The following is a 17,366-nucleotide window of genomic DNA, read 5'->3' as shown; positions in this document are numbered from 1 at the left end:
ACTGAGCATATCATAGTGCTCTTGGATCATTTTAGCGTAGCATGTAACATGCGTTTCTGTAATGAGTCACGCTGCTATAAACTGGTGCACTTTGAGCCTGCAGGTACAATTGGCTTCGTGGCTGTAATATTACCTGTTCATTTGTTCAGTGGGTCGTCAAAAGTCATTTCTTGTACTACACTCATGCAACATTATTATCAGTGGGAAATAGAAACTATTCTTCGTTTGTTCTGTTTTTCTGTGAGCCAGAAGCACTACAGGCCCAGAACTGGTCTGCTTCAGCCGGTGATGGTCAGAAAATGTAACAGTGAAATAGAGGCTGGAGTTTGCATGCACTAAGCCACTACTGCAGGCCACTACTGCAGGTATTCGGTGGGCGTAAATGGCAAGTTATAGTAGCAGCTCTGTGCGCGAGTGTGGTGGTTGCACTTGACCCTCGCCTTGTTTGGTGACAGGTGAAGGTGTGGAACCTGGCAGAGCGCAAGTGTGTTCGAACCCTTCAGGCACACCAGGGCATGGTGCGGGGAATCACATTTCCAAACGACGGCCAGCGCTTCATCACGGTAAGGTGGCACAATCTGCCACAATTGTGCCAAAAGCATGTTCTGCTCTCTGCAAACATTTTGAAAGATCTTATAGTTAGAAGGTAGCGTGAGTCAATAAATGGTACAGTGCAGCGAATTGTATACTGATAATGTACTATCGTGCTCCGTATAAGCTACAATGTGAAAGCACATGGCAAAGTGATTGCGCGTTGTAGGTCATACTGACCGCATAGTACATATACTACCACTCTTATTTTCATTCAAGCACTTCCACTTCATGTTCCATATGGTTGAGGTTTGTAGAGTTGCTTGCGGTGTGATTTGGTAGCTACATTGAAAGTTTTGTAGGCACCAACGAGGGATCTGAGATGTCATACTATCATGTTCCACTTTGTAATAAATAACCCAGTGAGGTGCTCATATTGCACATACTACACACGTTTGTTGTACAGCCTAAGCAACACAAAGCCAGTTCATGTCTCTATACTTGTTTGCGTTATTTTTTTCTGTTAGTGTACCAATGAGCATCCATGTGCTAAATTCCTTGACCAGGTCTGCAGCCCTTAGAGCTTCTGATGGCATAAGTACTAAACTAAATTTCAGGCAATTGGCAAATATAGGGAATAGTTTAGCAAAATCCTCTTATCATCAGTTTTTATTGTGAGAGTTACAATCTCGTAGCATTCTGAAGAGACTAGCACGGTGGTTATGTTCTCTTCACTTAGGTGGGGGACGACAAGAACATCAAGACATGGCGCGCAGAGTCACCATCCTGGGGTGAGCCAGATGATCCAGTACACACCATCATCACACGAGTAAGTCACATACTTGCTGCTTTCCAGGCTGAAAGAGAGAAATGCTGGCAAACAAATGGTACTGTTAGAAGGAAGATGAAAAGGTAGAAGTGCATGAGCTTGGTATCTTCACAGTGGGTGTTTAAAAAAGCTTAGCAGTTGCAGCCACTTCTCCTTTCGGATCACTTCAAGCAGAGCTTTCCCTTAACAAATATATGTAAAAGGAAATGGTGTAAACATGCCATCCAGTGCCCTCTTTGAATTTCTCCTGTATACTTCCTCCCCTTTGCAACTCGGAAACAACCTGCCACAGTAGCTTAGTGTGTTGCCGAGTTCAATCCTGGCTGCAGCAGCCACATTTTGACAGGGGCGAAATGCAAAAACACTGGTCTACTTAGATTTAGGCTCACATTAAAGAACGTCAGGTAATCAAAATTAATCTGAAGTTTCCTGCTATAGTGTGCCTCTTAATCAGATTGTGGTTCTGGCCCATGTAACACCCCAGAATTTAAATATAACTCAGACACCCACCTTCACTTTGCTGAAGCACTGCCTTTCAACTTGGGTGTTAGAAATCCGCTTGGTTGTTTAGTGTCCATGACTGTGATGGATTAAAGCAGCAGTCAGGTGACAGAAAGCTGCATTTGATATGACATGCAGCGCTTCTGAAAAATCCTTGCTCTGACTGTCGCAATGTAAGGAAACCTGTTGTAAAGTTCTTGGACATGGTTTTCAGTACGACTAGTTGTTCTTCAGATTGCATCTTGAATTGTTCTTTGTCTTCTGCTTAATGCAGTCTTCCATTCTTATCTGCCATTAGAAACTACTAGTTGAGCATGGCTGCTTACGTAAGGTGGGATTTGAGGGCCATTGACATGTGGTCACTTTCAAGCAAAATCAAAAGTGCCTTCTGTTGGCAGGGTGTGCTGACGGGCATCACTCATCACCGCCGAGATGCATTGTTTGCCACCTGCGGCGAGAACGTCCACCTGTGGGAGCACTCGCGCTCTGAGCCGCTCCGCACACTCAACTGGGGCGTCGACACCGTCTATGCCGTCCGCTTCAATCCAATTGAGGTGAGCTTGCACTGTCCTTTTGCATGGTGCTTTATCGTGAAATCTGTTAGATCACTCTTTGGAGCACCATTTCAATTAACCTGTTGTAGTCTAGCAGAACTGCAGTTCTAACGCACACTCTGTTAGACTTCCCTATTCCTCAGGGCACATATTGTGATAATAGAACTAAAGCTGGTCAATTATATAGGTGTGTCCACTCAGTAGCAATTATTAGACTGATACTAGTTTCAAAATATTCATCCTCAAACTCTGTCCCAAAGCACATTGGTATTCCAGCCAGCTTTCCTGACTTTGCAAAGGCAAATATGAAATAATAATATAGTTAAAGCTCAATATAACGAAGTTGGCAAACTGGGCAAATTGCTTCGCTATATCAAAATTTCATTCCATTGAAATTCACCCTTTCATGCAAATAAGTACAGTTGCCAATAAATCTTTCTTACGGGGAAGGGGCCACAAAATTTTCACAATTATCGGGAATTCGGAAAAAGGAAATTTGAATGAGAAAAAAAAATTGTTGAATTTGACAGTCAGCGACGAAAGATCCACCTTTATGCTGTGTTGACGATATCTTCAAATCAGCGGCACAAAACAAAGCCAGTCGCACCTTTACATCCAGTGCACCCCCTTGGCTGATAGTGTCGCCCGCAGCAGGATAACGCTATCGTGAAAAGTGCCATCAGTGGCAAGCGAATTCTTTGTCTGCCTCTCACTTCTATGCATCTCCAAAACTCAAGATTATACAACGTGCAGGTATACAAATGCGCATGAAGACAGTGCACATAATGCCACGCCATCTCGGCATGCCCACTCTTTTGGGCACGCTGACAGACATGCAAAGCCACGGCTGCGCTAGAAAGGGGCCGCACGCCAACCTGCCTCCACTTCCTTCTCTCCCTTCCCTTGCGGGTGCTTGACCGCATCACCCTGAGCTCGCTCCCCTTTCCCCTTGCTTGCCCAGGAAGGCTGTGCTCATCAAGCCACCATCCCTCTTGGCTCACCCTTGTTCACTTTCACTCGCACCTAAAGCATGCTCCGCTTCAATCAGCACGATGCTGCTCCGCTTCAATGGTCGCTCTTCGTCAAGCGGCTTCACTGCGGTGACACATTTATCCTTGAATCAATATAGCCACACAATGTATTTCCCCCACCGAAATGAGTTATGTATGATACATGTACTGCAGCAGGACTCCTCTTTCGTGCTTCCCTAAGAACACTCAGCGCCATCTAGTACCGCTGGTGCCGCCAAGGCTGCGCATGGCCTTCAAAATGCATGGCACACTGCTGTGTGGGAACAAGAAACTCATTGTGCCAACCGTGCTCCTCTCTCGCGCTTCGTTCTGGACATGCTGGACCATCTTGTGATGGTGCCGAGAAGTTCACGCGTGGCCTTTGAGATGAGAAGTGTGGCGTGCTGGTGCTTGCGAACGCTGAGAACTGTTACCTCACTTGCCACACACTTGTTGGCATATACTTAGTGACCCAAGTTGAAGAGAGGTTCATTGAAGAGCAGTACATGCCCAGTGCAGCCTGTCAAAGCGTCTGGTTGCTGTCCTTGAGGAACCCTTGTGATATGAGTTTGACTCCTCCAAGCATCAGAGAAATTTAAAGGATTTTTCTTGTCATTGTGCTGTGGCACGTTCCGAGAGGCACATATTTAGTTACTGAAGTTGGCATCAACGACATTCATTTAAGAGCAGCATGCACCTACTGCCACATAACCAGTGCTCCAAGACAACATCAAAGGGTGTCATTAAATAGCAGTACCTACCCAGTCCCACATCTGTAGTGACCCATGTCAGTGTGAAAGAACTTTGTTAAAGAGTGGTACATATGTACTCATTGTCACATACTCAGTAACCCAACTTGGTCCAGTGGTTGGTTTTGAACCCTGTTCCTTGAGCACAGCAGCCCGGTGCACTACCCAATTGACCATGGACTACCTAGGGACCCAGGTAGGTAGGACCCAGGTAGGACCCAGGTCCAGTTGTGTATGTATGCACATATGTGTGTGTGTCATCTGAACAGTGGGTTCTATGCCACACCTGTATAGCTATCTTCATCGTGTTTGAATCACTTTACATCCCAGTCACTCATAAAGGACCAAATTTACCACGTATGCTATTGTTAGTAATGTGCAGCTAAAAAAATGTCATGACCACATCAACCAGTTCCTGTTAGAAAAATTTGGTTCTTGAAGCACATGGTATGTATTCTTATGCTTTTGTTGTGTACACAGTTCTTGAAGTTTGACTTGCTTCGTATATAACCTGCTTACAGTCCCTAAGCTTGATGCTGGCATCTACGGTTTCAGTAGAGGCGTCCTGTGTTGCCTTCTTTTCATACAGGTGAATGTGATGGCAAGTGCATCGAGTGACCGAAGCATTGTGCTGTATGACACACGGGAGTCCCAGCCACTGCGACGTGTTTTTCTTGAGATGCGCTCCAATGTTGTTTGCTGGAACCCCATGGAGGCCTTCATTTTCACCTGTGCCAATGAGGACTATAAGTGAGTATGGGCATTGTTGGTGAGAAAGAAATGTATACCTAAGCTTGTGATGGATGGTTACTTGGTCTTGGCCTCTGAGGGACAATAACAAGGTTGTCTGACTAATGTCAATGTACAGAAGGCTGCCGTTAAGTCGATTTTCGGTTATTTCGATCTCAAGATAGGCTTTCGCCAAATAATTCGAATTTGACTCTGCAGCTTCGCTGCAATACAGTCAGGTTGTGCGATGAAGCATAACACAAATTGTTGCAGTGACGTATGCCAAGAATAAAAAGGGGCCACTGTCGCGGAACATAGTACACATTTTTTAATTATACAGGCGCGCACGCCCCATCTCCAGTCACGCGAGCACCTAGACGCCCAATAGGCGTGCTAACAGCCATTCAGAGCTGTTTCTGACGTTGCTGTGGCGACCTGAGCCCTCGGCTTGCGAGAGGCAGTTGTGAGACAGTGAATATGAGACAGCTAGCCGGGCCTACAACGCGTTCCCTAATTATACGCGCGCACCGTGCACCGAGAAGCGGAGAAAAAGCATCTGTGTTTCGGGAAATTTAGCGTAAAGGAAGGCAGTAAAATAAAAAGAAAACTACGTCGAGGTGCCATTTAAAGCAATGTGTTTCAACGAAACAAAAACGAAAAAAAATTTTTTTGACCGGGATGAAAATGTAATCGAAACATTATTATTTTGTTTCGGAGGACAACCTAAATATCATTTAATCGGTTTTCGGTTCAAGGGGAAAGCCGGCAGTCGGGAACAACCGACATCGGGCAATGCCAGAATTAGCGCATATCCCAAGGGCCCACATAAGTGCATATCTCAGGCAAAGATAGTGCGAGCGATAGCCGTTTGAGCGCTACAGTAATCAAGCCTACCACTAGGTGCACTAGCAGATGGGCATTGCAGCAAAACCCAGGACTCGCGCGCTGAAGAACTTATCGTTTCGTTTTTTACGGCTACAACGCTTTGTTACTGAAGTTTTATCGTTCGTTTAAGTTTGTTTTATCGGAACAGTGATCTCGCATTTCGGCGAGCACACTCAATGACGTGCTGGTTCTGAGATCATGCTCAGTACCTTAAGTCAAAGCACTGAGCATGATCTCAGAAGTCACAATTCATTTATTGAGAAAAATAAATGCTGTTTTTACCGTTACTTTGCTTCGAAAATTTTTGCATTCGAATCAGAACCGTTATGAACCATTACGGATCATTGTTTTTTTTTTGTTCTGGAGCAGAAATTGAAGAGAACTTCTTTCGATGGAACAGAACTAAAACCAGAACGAAATGAAACCAGAACGAAAACCATTTCATTCTAACACCCTTCTTTAAAGCCATAAGAGTAGGGGGTTTACTTAAAGCTCTGCAGACCTGTCAGTAAACTTATTAGGTGTCCTGGTGTTCGTACTGCGACCGGAGGTGGCGCATGCGCGTGTGTAAATTAAGGAACACTTGCTATGTTCCATAACAGTGGCACCTTTCCTTGCTTGGTATGCTTCACCGCATAACATGACTGTATTGCGGTGCCGATAACTTGAGGCAATACTGCCAAATGAATCGACGACGTGTTTTGGCGTTTTTTCTGGCTTTTGTTTAGTTCGACCCGCTGGATAATTCAACCAGTTTCGTCGGTCCAGTCAGGATCTAGTTAACGGAAGTAGACTGTATTACTGTAACTGAGAGTTGAGGCCTGAATACAGTCGAACCTACTCATACAATGTCAGTTTTAACAATACACTTAAACCTCAATATATGAAGTCTGTAAAATAGGCAGTTCGCTTCCTTATATCGAAATTTCTTTACATTGTAATTCGACAGTTTATGCAAATAAGTACAGGCACTGATAGATTATTCATACATGAAAGGGACCACAAAATTTTCTGAACTACCTTGCTATCAAAAAAAGCAAATTTCAATGTGAAAAAAAAGATTTTTTTTAATTTGAGGGACAGTGACAAAAGATACTGTTTCGTGCCGCATTGGCAATACCTTCACATGGCAATACGAAGCAAAGCCAGTGACACTTTGTCGTCCGCAGTGGGACGACACCATCATGAAAAGTGCCGGCAGCGGGGATCAAACACTTCGTCTGCTTCTCGTTTCAACGCATCTCTGAAACTGAAATTTACGCTACCTCAGCAGTAAATGCACAGGAAGACAGTGCACGGTTCCACGCCGTGTCAGCTCGCCTAGTCTTTGCACATGCAGCAGATAACCTCTAAAAGAGGGTGCGTGGACTGCATATGTCTTGAGCCACGCTGAAAGCCATGTGCAGCCATGGCCACACTAAAAAATTTGTGCAGAAACTCCACTGGAGTTGTATAAGTATGCCTAAGCATTGTGCCACTGGCTCATCTCCATGCATACGATGCAACATATGTTGTTTACAGCAATTGACGAAGCAGTAGAAGGTTCATTAAATGTATGCTTTTTTGCCTTGTAATCTGCTTTGGCTCTTGATCGGACCAATATAAACCCTTATCGTTCATTATCAGCCCTATCGCATTTAATCCAAATTTTATCGACTCTTATCAACCTTATTGGGCTCAATTTGACCCTTATCAACCCTTATCGGTCATTGTCAAACTTATCAGAATTGTTCCAACCCTTATAAACCCTAATCTGTTCTTATCAACCTTATTGGACTTGATCCAATCCTTATCAACCCTTATTCGTCCTCATCAACCTTATCAGAATTACTCAGCGAACCATCGGGATGCACACGCAAGAACAAAACGATGCGTGGCTGCAATGACATAGTTCCAGAACTTGCAATCACTTCCATTACACAAAAGCATGGCTTTCGAGATCGGCATTCGTTGCCCCAGGAAACTGTTTCCAGGGGTGTCATTTCGTCTCCACTGAATGTTGCAATACATACTGATGTACAGTTCAACTGTAACAAAAAAAAAAAAAAATTCGAACACAAGTTTTTACTGCACCGAATGCTCTCAAATGTTGACAGCTTGCAGTGGCACACAAATGCTTTAACATGCAATGCATAATTCAAGCTTGAAAATTAGGTGTCATGGCCACTTTACTAAGATAGTATGAGCACTCTGTAGCCTCCCAGCATATGCATTGTCAGATACATAAATGTATGCATGCACATGCTGTCGATATTGTGGTCATCAAGCTTTTGCCTCTTTTCAGGTAAACATCTATATGTGCTTGTCATGTACTTCTCCACACTATCAAGTTGACTTGGTCACCTAACACTCTTTGCCTGATTGCTAATTAGGCTAATGCAATTCTTGCTTCCTTGCGTAAAGAACTTCAGCCTGTATTGGTGATCAGTGTGCTGCACGTGATCCTGTGCCATGACTGCATGCAGTGGTTGTGATCATGGACCCATGCTCCGCTTCCCTCTTTATTTTCTTCTCGTCTTTCTACCTCTCCCTCCAGCCCCAGTGTAGGGTAGCAAGCCAAATTTCCTGTTCTGGTTAACCTCCCCGCCTTTCTAATTTCTTTTGTGCCTCACTTGCTTGTCACACAGCATTGTTGAGCCATGCAGGCTTGTTATCTGCACTGAGAAATCTGCAGAAGTATGTATCCTTGCCACCTGAACCACTGTAGCAGCTCAGTGGCTATGGCTTTGCACAGCTGAGCTCGAGGTAACAGGTTCAGTACCGGCCGTGGCGGCCATGTTTCGATGGTGGCAAAATGCAAAAATGATTGTGTGCTTAGATTTAGGTGCTCGTTAAAAAAAAACCTACGTGGTCAGAATTAAACCAGAGTCCCCCACTACGGCACACCTTATAATCTGATCATGGTTTTGGCACATGAAAGCCCAGAATTAAATTTTTTTGTAATCCTTGCATTCGACACAAACATTCACTTTATTACTGCCCTCCACGGCTCTTTCACCATGTTATCCATGTGCTATCCATCCAGGCAAAGCACACCACAAACACTGCTTGCCACCCGCGTCTTCCTTCCTCTCTCTCCTCCGCACTCCTGCCACCTGGTCCTTCCCCAGCCACCAATTACAGTCAACCGTGCGCGCTGCCTCCGAGAAATGCGCTTTGCCTAGCCTAACCTGGAGCTCTTACTCTGTTTAAACCACCACTCTCTGCTCACAGTGAGTTTGACTGTATTTAGGATCAGAGAATGTGTTTCACAGGAATGTCAACTGCTGCCAGGTTTTGTGGTAGCATGCTGTTAATTACACTTGCTGGTGTCTTGCAGTAGTCTGATGGGGAAATTCTATTTACTCAGCTTTTACCTTCCTGAGGGTACAGTCACTTTCCGATGTTTCAGACATAGGGGAGACCATAAAAACGCTTCACTGACTGGGCAGCTAAAAAAGAAAATTCAAGGAAAACTACAGTTCCATTGCCTTTTACAATGTCAGCTGCACATGAGCCAATTCAAAATAGTCATTAAAGGGACACTAACAAGACAAGAACTGAAACGCCAGCGTCAGTACGGCAGAGTAGTGTCACATATTGCAAATTATTTTTTAATATTTGAGCCATTGTGGCTCTCTGAGAATACAATGTAGTTCATCTTTGCCAATGATTGATTAACTTGGCCCAAGCAGGTGCAGTCAAAATTCATGATGTCACAATGAGTCGGTGTGGTTTTTTGATGGCGATGTCGCAACCAGGTTACGTTTTTGGATTAGGTTTTGGATTGGATCCTTTTCTGGCTTATCAAGCATCCTCTCATGGTAATAGTAGCTCTTTTGATGTTGTGCTAGCACCGCCCAACTTATTTTTTTCTCTTTAAGCTCAGCAATGCATTTATACTTTTTGCAATCAGTGCGCCACGTTTGTGATCTCATTCCAGGCAAGGGGGTGGGCGAGTTATTTTGTGAGTTATTTATTAGTAGTGAGTCTATCTTGAAACCTATGGATACCATTGCAAGGGAACCTGGTCATGCTAGTGGTGCCATTCACCTTAACCCTTTGAGGGTTGAATTATTTTGAAAAAAACTTTCCCGGGTGGTCAAATTACTTTATTGCGGATCTTCAATGTACAAAATGTATAAAGTCAGGAATAAATAGTAAAAAAAATTAGGAACAGTATTTTGGTGTCGGCATCACTCAGAACTGCAAAATGTTCAATAGTATTTCAGAGTGTGGTACTCCTTGAAACACGGGTCTACGCACAGCGCCTTATCGCAGTCTGCACATCTAAAATGCGTGTCTGTTCTCCTCTTGGAGCAACGAGTTGTGTTCGCGCACACATGACATCTTCCCTGTGTGCGGCTGCCTTGGGCAGAGGTCTGAGGCACCCTCTCGCGTAAGCGCGTTGCCGCAGGGAGCGAGAATACTTCATGAGGGGTGGTGATAAATAAGCTGAGAGCAGCGCCAATCAAGATAGAAATCAACTTCCACCGCCCTGCAAGAGACTGCCAACAAAGAGAAGAATGACGTTTCGCGTGCCTCCGTTACGATCACGCGGCGAAACCGAAACCGCAAAAGGGGTGTTGCCACAGTCTGCGTGACGCGCTGAAGCTAGAAATCAGTTCTCTTTATCTCCCCAAGAAGGTAGCACAAATTTCAAATACTTCTTGTAAGTCTTAAGAGATGGCAGCACCTCCCAGTGAGCCCGCATCATCATTATGGCGCGAAATTTCAAACGGAAGGTCGAAACCGTACCCGTACGGCAAAGACCTTGCGGAACAGAAAACCGCCGCCGTACATGTACGGCAAAAACCCTAGAATGGTTAAACGCTGCTGGAGCAGCGTTGATGAGTCACCATTTACGTTGATCTTCGTGACTTGGTCATTGAATAGACACTTAAGAGGGTTGTTAATCTATGCTAGATTGTCAGATAACAACTTCCAGAATTTCAAATATGGCTGACTCTTACCTTGACAGAATGCCTGGTAAGCCAGAAAGACTGATGGTGATGCAGCCTTGGACTTCCTGCGCCCACTTCTCATGACATCACAGATTTCGGTAGTCTCTGGCTTAGGGCAGTTCACCTTAAATAAAGTGATAATGTTGTATTTGAAGATACGCATGAGAACGCTGTGAAACTGAAGGCCCAGCTTGTGTAATCAAAACAGCACATAGGGAGGGGATGTAGCACTGCTAATAAGGACTTTCCTGTCCCTGTAACATCCCACTGAGTTGGTACAAACAAGATTCTGTGATTGCCTGCACCAGTTGCTGAGGTCACAGCATATGATGCTCATCCTGCAGTCTCAGCTGTCTGTGGTACAACCGCACTGTGATTCACAACTATGCGGGAGCCAGTATGGAAAAGAGTTGACATTAAGCATGAATGCTGATATGCATTTCATGGTAATGCCCTAATCCAGAATCAATGGATTATTTTTTTAAAGCAAATGTACTAAGCTGCACATATTTTCTTGCCTTCTAGCTTGTATACGTTTGACATGCGAAAGCTGAAGTCAGCCATCAATGTGCACATGGACCACGTCTCGGCTGGTAAGTGAAGATCATCAATTATTTGTAGATGTGTGCAAATATTGGAAACATTCAAATAATGAATCGAGTCCTATTCGATTCAGTCTTTGAGTCGAATAGTCACTACTTCTAAATGCGAATATATTTCGACTACTTTTCTAATATTTAAAAATGTGAACTGCGCTCAAATAAACATAAAGTTGGAGCAGAAGTACGGTAAGTCTTACCCCTGCAGCATAGCATAGACATAAAGCATGAGAACTTTCATAGTAAAGCAGGCTACATTGCTTAGGTAGCCATACTTTACCGGCTATAGAGTGGTACATTTTCACCCCCGCGGCATAGTACACAAACAAAGCATGAGAACTTTCATAGTAAAGCAGGCTATATTGCTTAGGTAGCCATATTTTACTGGCTATAGAGCAATCATTTGCACTCTCTCAAGAGTCCTGTGCACGCGAAGAAACCGCTTGTTTGCAAATTTTCACCCCCAGGGCATATTGTAGACAAAGAACATGAGGAATATTGTAGTGGAGCAGGCCATACTTACAGGCTATAGAGTGGTAAATTTTCGCCAGCGCGGTTTAGTGTAGACATAAAACATGAGAACTGGTAGAGCAGACTACGTTTAGGTAGCCACACTTACAGGCCACAGAGCTAAAAATTTTCACCCCCGGGGCATAGTATACACATAAAGCATAAAAAATTTCGTAGTAGAGTAGGCTACGTTGCTTAGTTAGCCATATTTACAAGCTATAGAGCAATCATTCGCACCCTCTGAAGAGTCCTGTGCATGTGAAGAAACTACTTGTTTGTAAATTTTCACCCCCATGGCATTGTATAGACATAAAACGTCAGAACTTTCATAGTAGAGCAGTCTACATTGCTTAGGTAGCCATACTTACAGGCTATAGAGGCATCAATTTTGGTCCCACGGCATAGTATAGACATAAAGAACGAGAACTTTCATAGTGGAGCAGGCTTCATCGCTTAGGTAGCCATACTTACAGGTCAAAACAATAAATTTTCTACCCCGTGGCGTAGTATAGACATAAAACATGAGAGCTTTCGTAGTGGAGCAGGCTGTCACTTAGGTAGCCATACTTTACAGGATATAAAGCGGTCATTCACCTTCTCTGAAGAGTCCTGTGCATGCGAAGAACGTACTTGTTTGTAAATTTTCACCCCCGTGGCATTGTATAGACATAAAACAGGAGAACTTTCATAGTGGAGCAGGCTTCGTTGCTTAGGTAGCCATACTTACAGGCTACAAAACAGTAAATTTTCTCTCCCGCGGCATAGTATAGACATAAGACGTGAGAGCTTTCGTAGTGGAGCAGGCTGTCACTTAGGTAGCCATACTTTACAAGATATAAAGCGGTCATTCGCCCTCTCTGAAGAGTCCTGTGCATGCGAAGAACGTACTTGTTTGTAAATTTTCACCCCCGTGGCATTGCATAGACATAAAACAGGAGAACTTTCATAGTGGAGCAGGCTTCGTTGCTTAGGTAGCCATACTTACAGGCTACAAAACAGTAAATTTTCTCTCCCGCGGCATAGTATAGACATAAAACGTGAGACCTTTCGTTGTGGAGCAGGCTGTCACTTAGGTAGCCATACTTTACAGGATATAAAGCGGTCATTCGCCCTCTCTGAAGAGTCCTGTGCATGCGAAGAACGTGCTTGTTTGTAAATTTTCACCCCCGTGGCATTGTATAGACATAAAACAGGAGAACTTTCATAGTGGAGCAGGCTTCGTTGCTTAGGTAGCCATACTTACAGGCTACAAAACAGTAAATTTTCTCTCCCGCGGCATAGTATAGACATAAAACGTGAGAGCTTTCGTAGTGGAGCAGGCTATGTCGCTTAGGTAGCCATACTTTACAGGATATAAAGCAGTCATTCGCGCTCTCTGAAGAGTCCTGGGCATATGAAGGATGTACTTGTTTTCTCTTAATGCTCCATTTATGCTTTTAATAAACAATGCTTCATAATCTACTATGTAATGACATAAACTTGCTAACCTTAGGAATACTAAGATGCGAACATTGTTTTATATCATTGTCACACAAACACTATTGATCGCGATCAAACCTTATCCGGTTAAAAATTCTCTATTGCAATTAGCTCCCTCGCGCAGCTTGTGCAAAGGAGCCAATCACAGCCGGGAAATTATATCCAGATTGAGCTGGATCGCGATCAAAAGTGTGCCATGTGACACCCCTATTAGATTAACTGTGATAATTGCTGTTCATTATTTGATCACTGTATGAAAGCTATTCAATATTTGATTTTATTTGCTTCTTTCACAATTCGATCTCGTATTCATTTCAGTCTCAAAAATTACTATTCACACCCCTAGTTATGTGTGGTAACTATTTTTTGCTGCTCAGTGTCATAATTTTAATGCATATGTAATGGGTGCACTGAACAGTTCCGAGGGTAACGTCTCTTCGTAACCGAGGAGGCAGGTGACGCAGAGCAGGAACAGTTGGTTGCCCGAACGGCTCACACTCATGCCAAGCACTGGCGATCCGGCTGGCCCACTGGTTGCACAGCAGGCATGGAAGAGACGATCTGGCTGGCCTTGTTCTTGTGCTCTTCTTCTTCATTACAATTACCCACGGTGCAAAAGCGGAGCCATCCTGGCGACTTACGACGTGGAGACGAGCGGTCATAGAATTGTTTCAGGCGGCGCACGTGAACAACATCCCGTCCACGGCGGTGCTTGTCGGATGTCGATGTAAGGGGCTCTATTACATAGTTGACCGAAAAGGTGCGTTCGATGATGCGGTATGGTCCATCATACTGCGAGAGAAGTTTTGTCGAAAGTCCAGGCGTGGTAGAAGGCACGGACAACAAGACAAGGGTGCCGGGAGCGAAGTTCGGATTCGTAGCGTCGCCATCATGATTGGCTTTTTGTCGTTGGTGGTCAGCGGAGGTGAACTTTCGAGCTAATTGACAGCATTCCTCGGTGTATCGGGCGACGGCTGAAACGGGAGCACATTCTGACGCATCTGGTGTATAAGGCAAAACCGTATCGATGGTATGGGAAGGATCGCGACCTTAGAGAAGAAAGTATGGAGAAAATCCCGTGGTACTTTGTGTAGCCGTATTATATGCGTACGTGACAAATGGGAGGATGATGTCTCAGTTTGTATGCTCCGATGAAACGTACATGGCGAGCATATCGCCGAGGGTGCGATTGAAACGCTCTGTAAGTCCGTTAGTTTGAGGATGGTACGCCGTGGTGGTCCGGTAAACTATGCGGCATTGAGCAAGCAGAGCTTCAACCACCTGCGACAGAAACACACCTCCTCTATCACTCAGCAGCTCCCGAGGTGGGCCATGACGAAGAATGAAACGATGGAGCAGAAAGGATGCAACGTCACTGGCGGTCGCTGCAGGTAGAGCAGTGGTTTCGGCATAGCGTGTAAGGTGATCAACTGCGACAATAATCCATCGTTTTCCAGCGGGTGTTAGTGGTAGCGGCCCGTACAGGTCAATTCCCACACGGTCGAATGCACGAGCAGGGCACAGAAGCGGCTGTAATAAACCGTGGGTCGGATGAGGCGGAGATTTGCGGCGTTGGCATAGCGGGCACGAGCGGACAAACTTTTGGACAAAAGTAAACATTTCTCGCCAGTAGTAACGTTGCCGCAGGCGCTCATACGTCTTCAAAACGCCTGCGTGTGCACGTTGTGGGTCAGTATGGAAAGACGCGCACATGTCGGAACGCAAAGTCCTAGGGATAACCAGGAGCCACTTGCGACCATCGGGCTGGTAGTTGCGTCGATACAAGAGGTTATCCCGGACAGCAAAATGGACAGCCTGGCGACGCAGGGAGCGGGAGATGGGAGATGCAGGCGAGCCAGAAAGGAGATCCTAAAGAGAGGCCGACCGAGGATACCGCCTTAATGGTGGAGAGGGAGGCCGTGTCGGCTGGCAGCGGAGAGTGGGACAGAGCGTCAGCGTCAGTGTGCTTGCAACCTGAGCGGTATATGACGTGTATGTCGTATTCTTGAATGCACAGAGCCCAGAGGTCAAGGCGTCCAGACGGGTCTTTTAAAGAGGATAACCAACAAAGGGCGTGATTGTCAGTAACCACATTGAAATGCCTGCCGTATAAATAGGGGCGATACTTCCCGAGTGCCCAAACGATGGCCAGGCATTCTTTTTCTGTGACGCTGTAATTGCGTTCCGCTTTGGTCAGCGCACGACTGGCGTAAGCAACGACGTACTCGGAGTAGCCAGACTTGTGCTGCGCAAGGACAGCGCCAAGGCCAATACCACTGGCATCGGTATGCACTTTAGTTTGGGCGGTGGGGTCATAGTGACACAGTATAGGCGGAGACGGCGTAAGGTCACGAACGCAGTGTCGCATGTAGGAGACCAGTAGGATAAGTCGGAGGCGCCACTTAAGAGTTGTGTCAGAGGTGATATTATCGAGGCAAAATTGCGAACAAAGCGTCTGAAGTAAGAACAGAGGCCGATGAAGGCGCGAAGTTCTTTGAGTGTCTTAGGTTTCGGAAATTCTGCCACGGCGCGAAGTTTTGATGGGTCGGGGCAAATGCCGTCTTGTGATACGACGTGACCTAGAATCATGAGCTTGCACGTGGCGAACTGGCACTTTTTCAGGTTCAGTTGCAGGCCTGCGTTGGTCAAGGACGTCAACACTTGCCTAAGACGAAGAAGATGCGTGCTGAAATCAAGTGCGAACACAACGATGTCGTCGAGATAGCACAAACACGTGCTCCATTTTAGGCCGCGCAAGATATTGTCCATCATTTGTTCAATTCGTTCATCATTCGTGCAGGTGCATTGCATAGGCCAAATGGCATCTCATTAAATTCGTATAAACCATCTGGCTTAATGAATGCAGTTTTAGGGCGATCAACTGCTGACATCGGGACCTGCCAGTAGCCTGAGCGTAAATCCAACGAAGAGAAGAATTTAGTGCCTTGCAAGCTGTCCAGAGTGTCGTCAATGCGCGGTAGAGGGTAGACGTCTTTGCGCGTTATCTTATTGAGACGGCGATAATCGACGCAGAACTGAATGGAACCATCTTTTTTTGTGACGAGAACCACCGGTGATGCCCACGGGCTATTGGAAGGTCGAATGACGCCGCGCTGAAGCATGTCGGCCACGTGCTCACTGATCACCTGACGCTCTTTGGCGGATACGCGGTACGGGCGCAGCGCCCGTACCGCAATGGCGCGTTGGAGCCTGTGTCGATGTGGTGGCTGACGGTTGACGAGCGACCCAGAGTAGGCTGAGCGACATCAAAAGAAGAGCGGAACTGGGCAAGCAGGTGAAGAAGCTGGGAGCGCTGCTCGGAAGTAAGGTCATCGGCAATGAAAGGTGTGAATAAGTCAGGTGATGGCGGAGCAGAAGTGGAAAGTGCACAGAAGTCAGTGAGCTCTGCATACGAAGCATCCGGCACGTCGGTTATAAACATGTCATCAAGAGGCTGAACATGGCCAAGTGCTTCGCCGCGAAGAGCCATCAGGACTGTAGGAAGCGGATTGCAGACAACGATGGCGCTGAAACCGGCTGAAATGTCAAGCGCGGCACCTCCACATAGTACACATAGTATACTTTATTAACTTCATTGGTGGCCTATGAGAGGGTGTCAAGAAGCACCTTGAACATAATTATTAGCATACCCATGATTTAAGACAAGTGTATGTAAAGCATACCTGTATCTTTGTTGTGCCTTTTTAATGGAGTTGTCTCAGTCATGCTTGTGTGAAAATGCATGTGATTATGACTTTGCAACAGTGAAGAAAAGGTGAATGAAGTCAGTTGAATAGTGGACATGGCTGAATCCTGCATCTTCACAGAATAAGTGTGTAGTTCACTCTCTGTCATCCTCTGCCAGCCCCAGAGTTCCAGAGCGCATGTCAGTCACAGGCAACAGGAGGGTCTGCTTTTTCAGCTTACTGATTCAGTGGTGTCAGCTATCTGTTCTAACTAAGCCTAAGGTATTCCATTCTGCACGCATCTGGTAAAAATTGTTTGCACTACACTCGTGACACCAGTGTCGAAAATGCTTGGGGGGGG

At 45.5% G+C, this 17,366-nt stretch overlaps 1 protein-coding gene across 1 annotated transcript in view; it reads left to right on the top strand.

The window, feature by feature from the left end:
- Positions 1–17,366, top strand: part of LOC126530492 (DDB1- and CUL4-associated factor 13) — a 48,698-nt gene that overhangs the window by 8,381 nt on the left and 22,951 nt on the right. The window contains exons 3-7 of the mRNA XM_050177766.3: positions 456–563; positions 1,271–1,360; positions 2,260–2,415; positions 4,764–4,924; positions 11,257–11,324. Of these exons, the coding sequence (XP_050033723.1) occupies positions 456–563; positions 1,271–1,360; positions 2,260–2,415; positions 4,764–4,924; positions 11,257–11,324 (583 nt within the window). The remainder of the gene's footprint in view (positions 1–455; positions 564–1,270; positions 1,361–2,259; positions 2,416–4,763; positions 4,925–11,256; positions 11,325–17,366) is intronic.

The sequence above is a fragment of the Dermacentor andersoni genome, chromosome 4, assembly GCF_023375885.2.
Source record: "Dermacentor andersoni chromosome 4, qqDerAnde1_hic_scaffold, whole genome shotgun sequence".
Lineage (NCBI taxonomy): Eukaryota > Metazoa > Arthropoda > Arachnida > Ixodida > Ixodidae > Dermacentor > Dermacentor andersoni.
The sequence above is the reverse complement of the archived record's forward strand: the minus strand, read 5'-3'. Positions and strand labels throughout refer to the sequence as shown.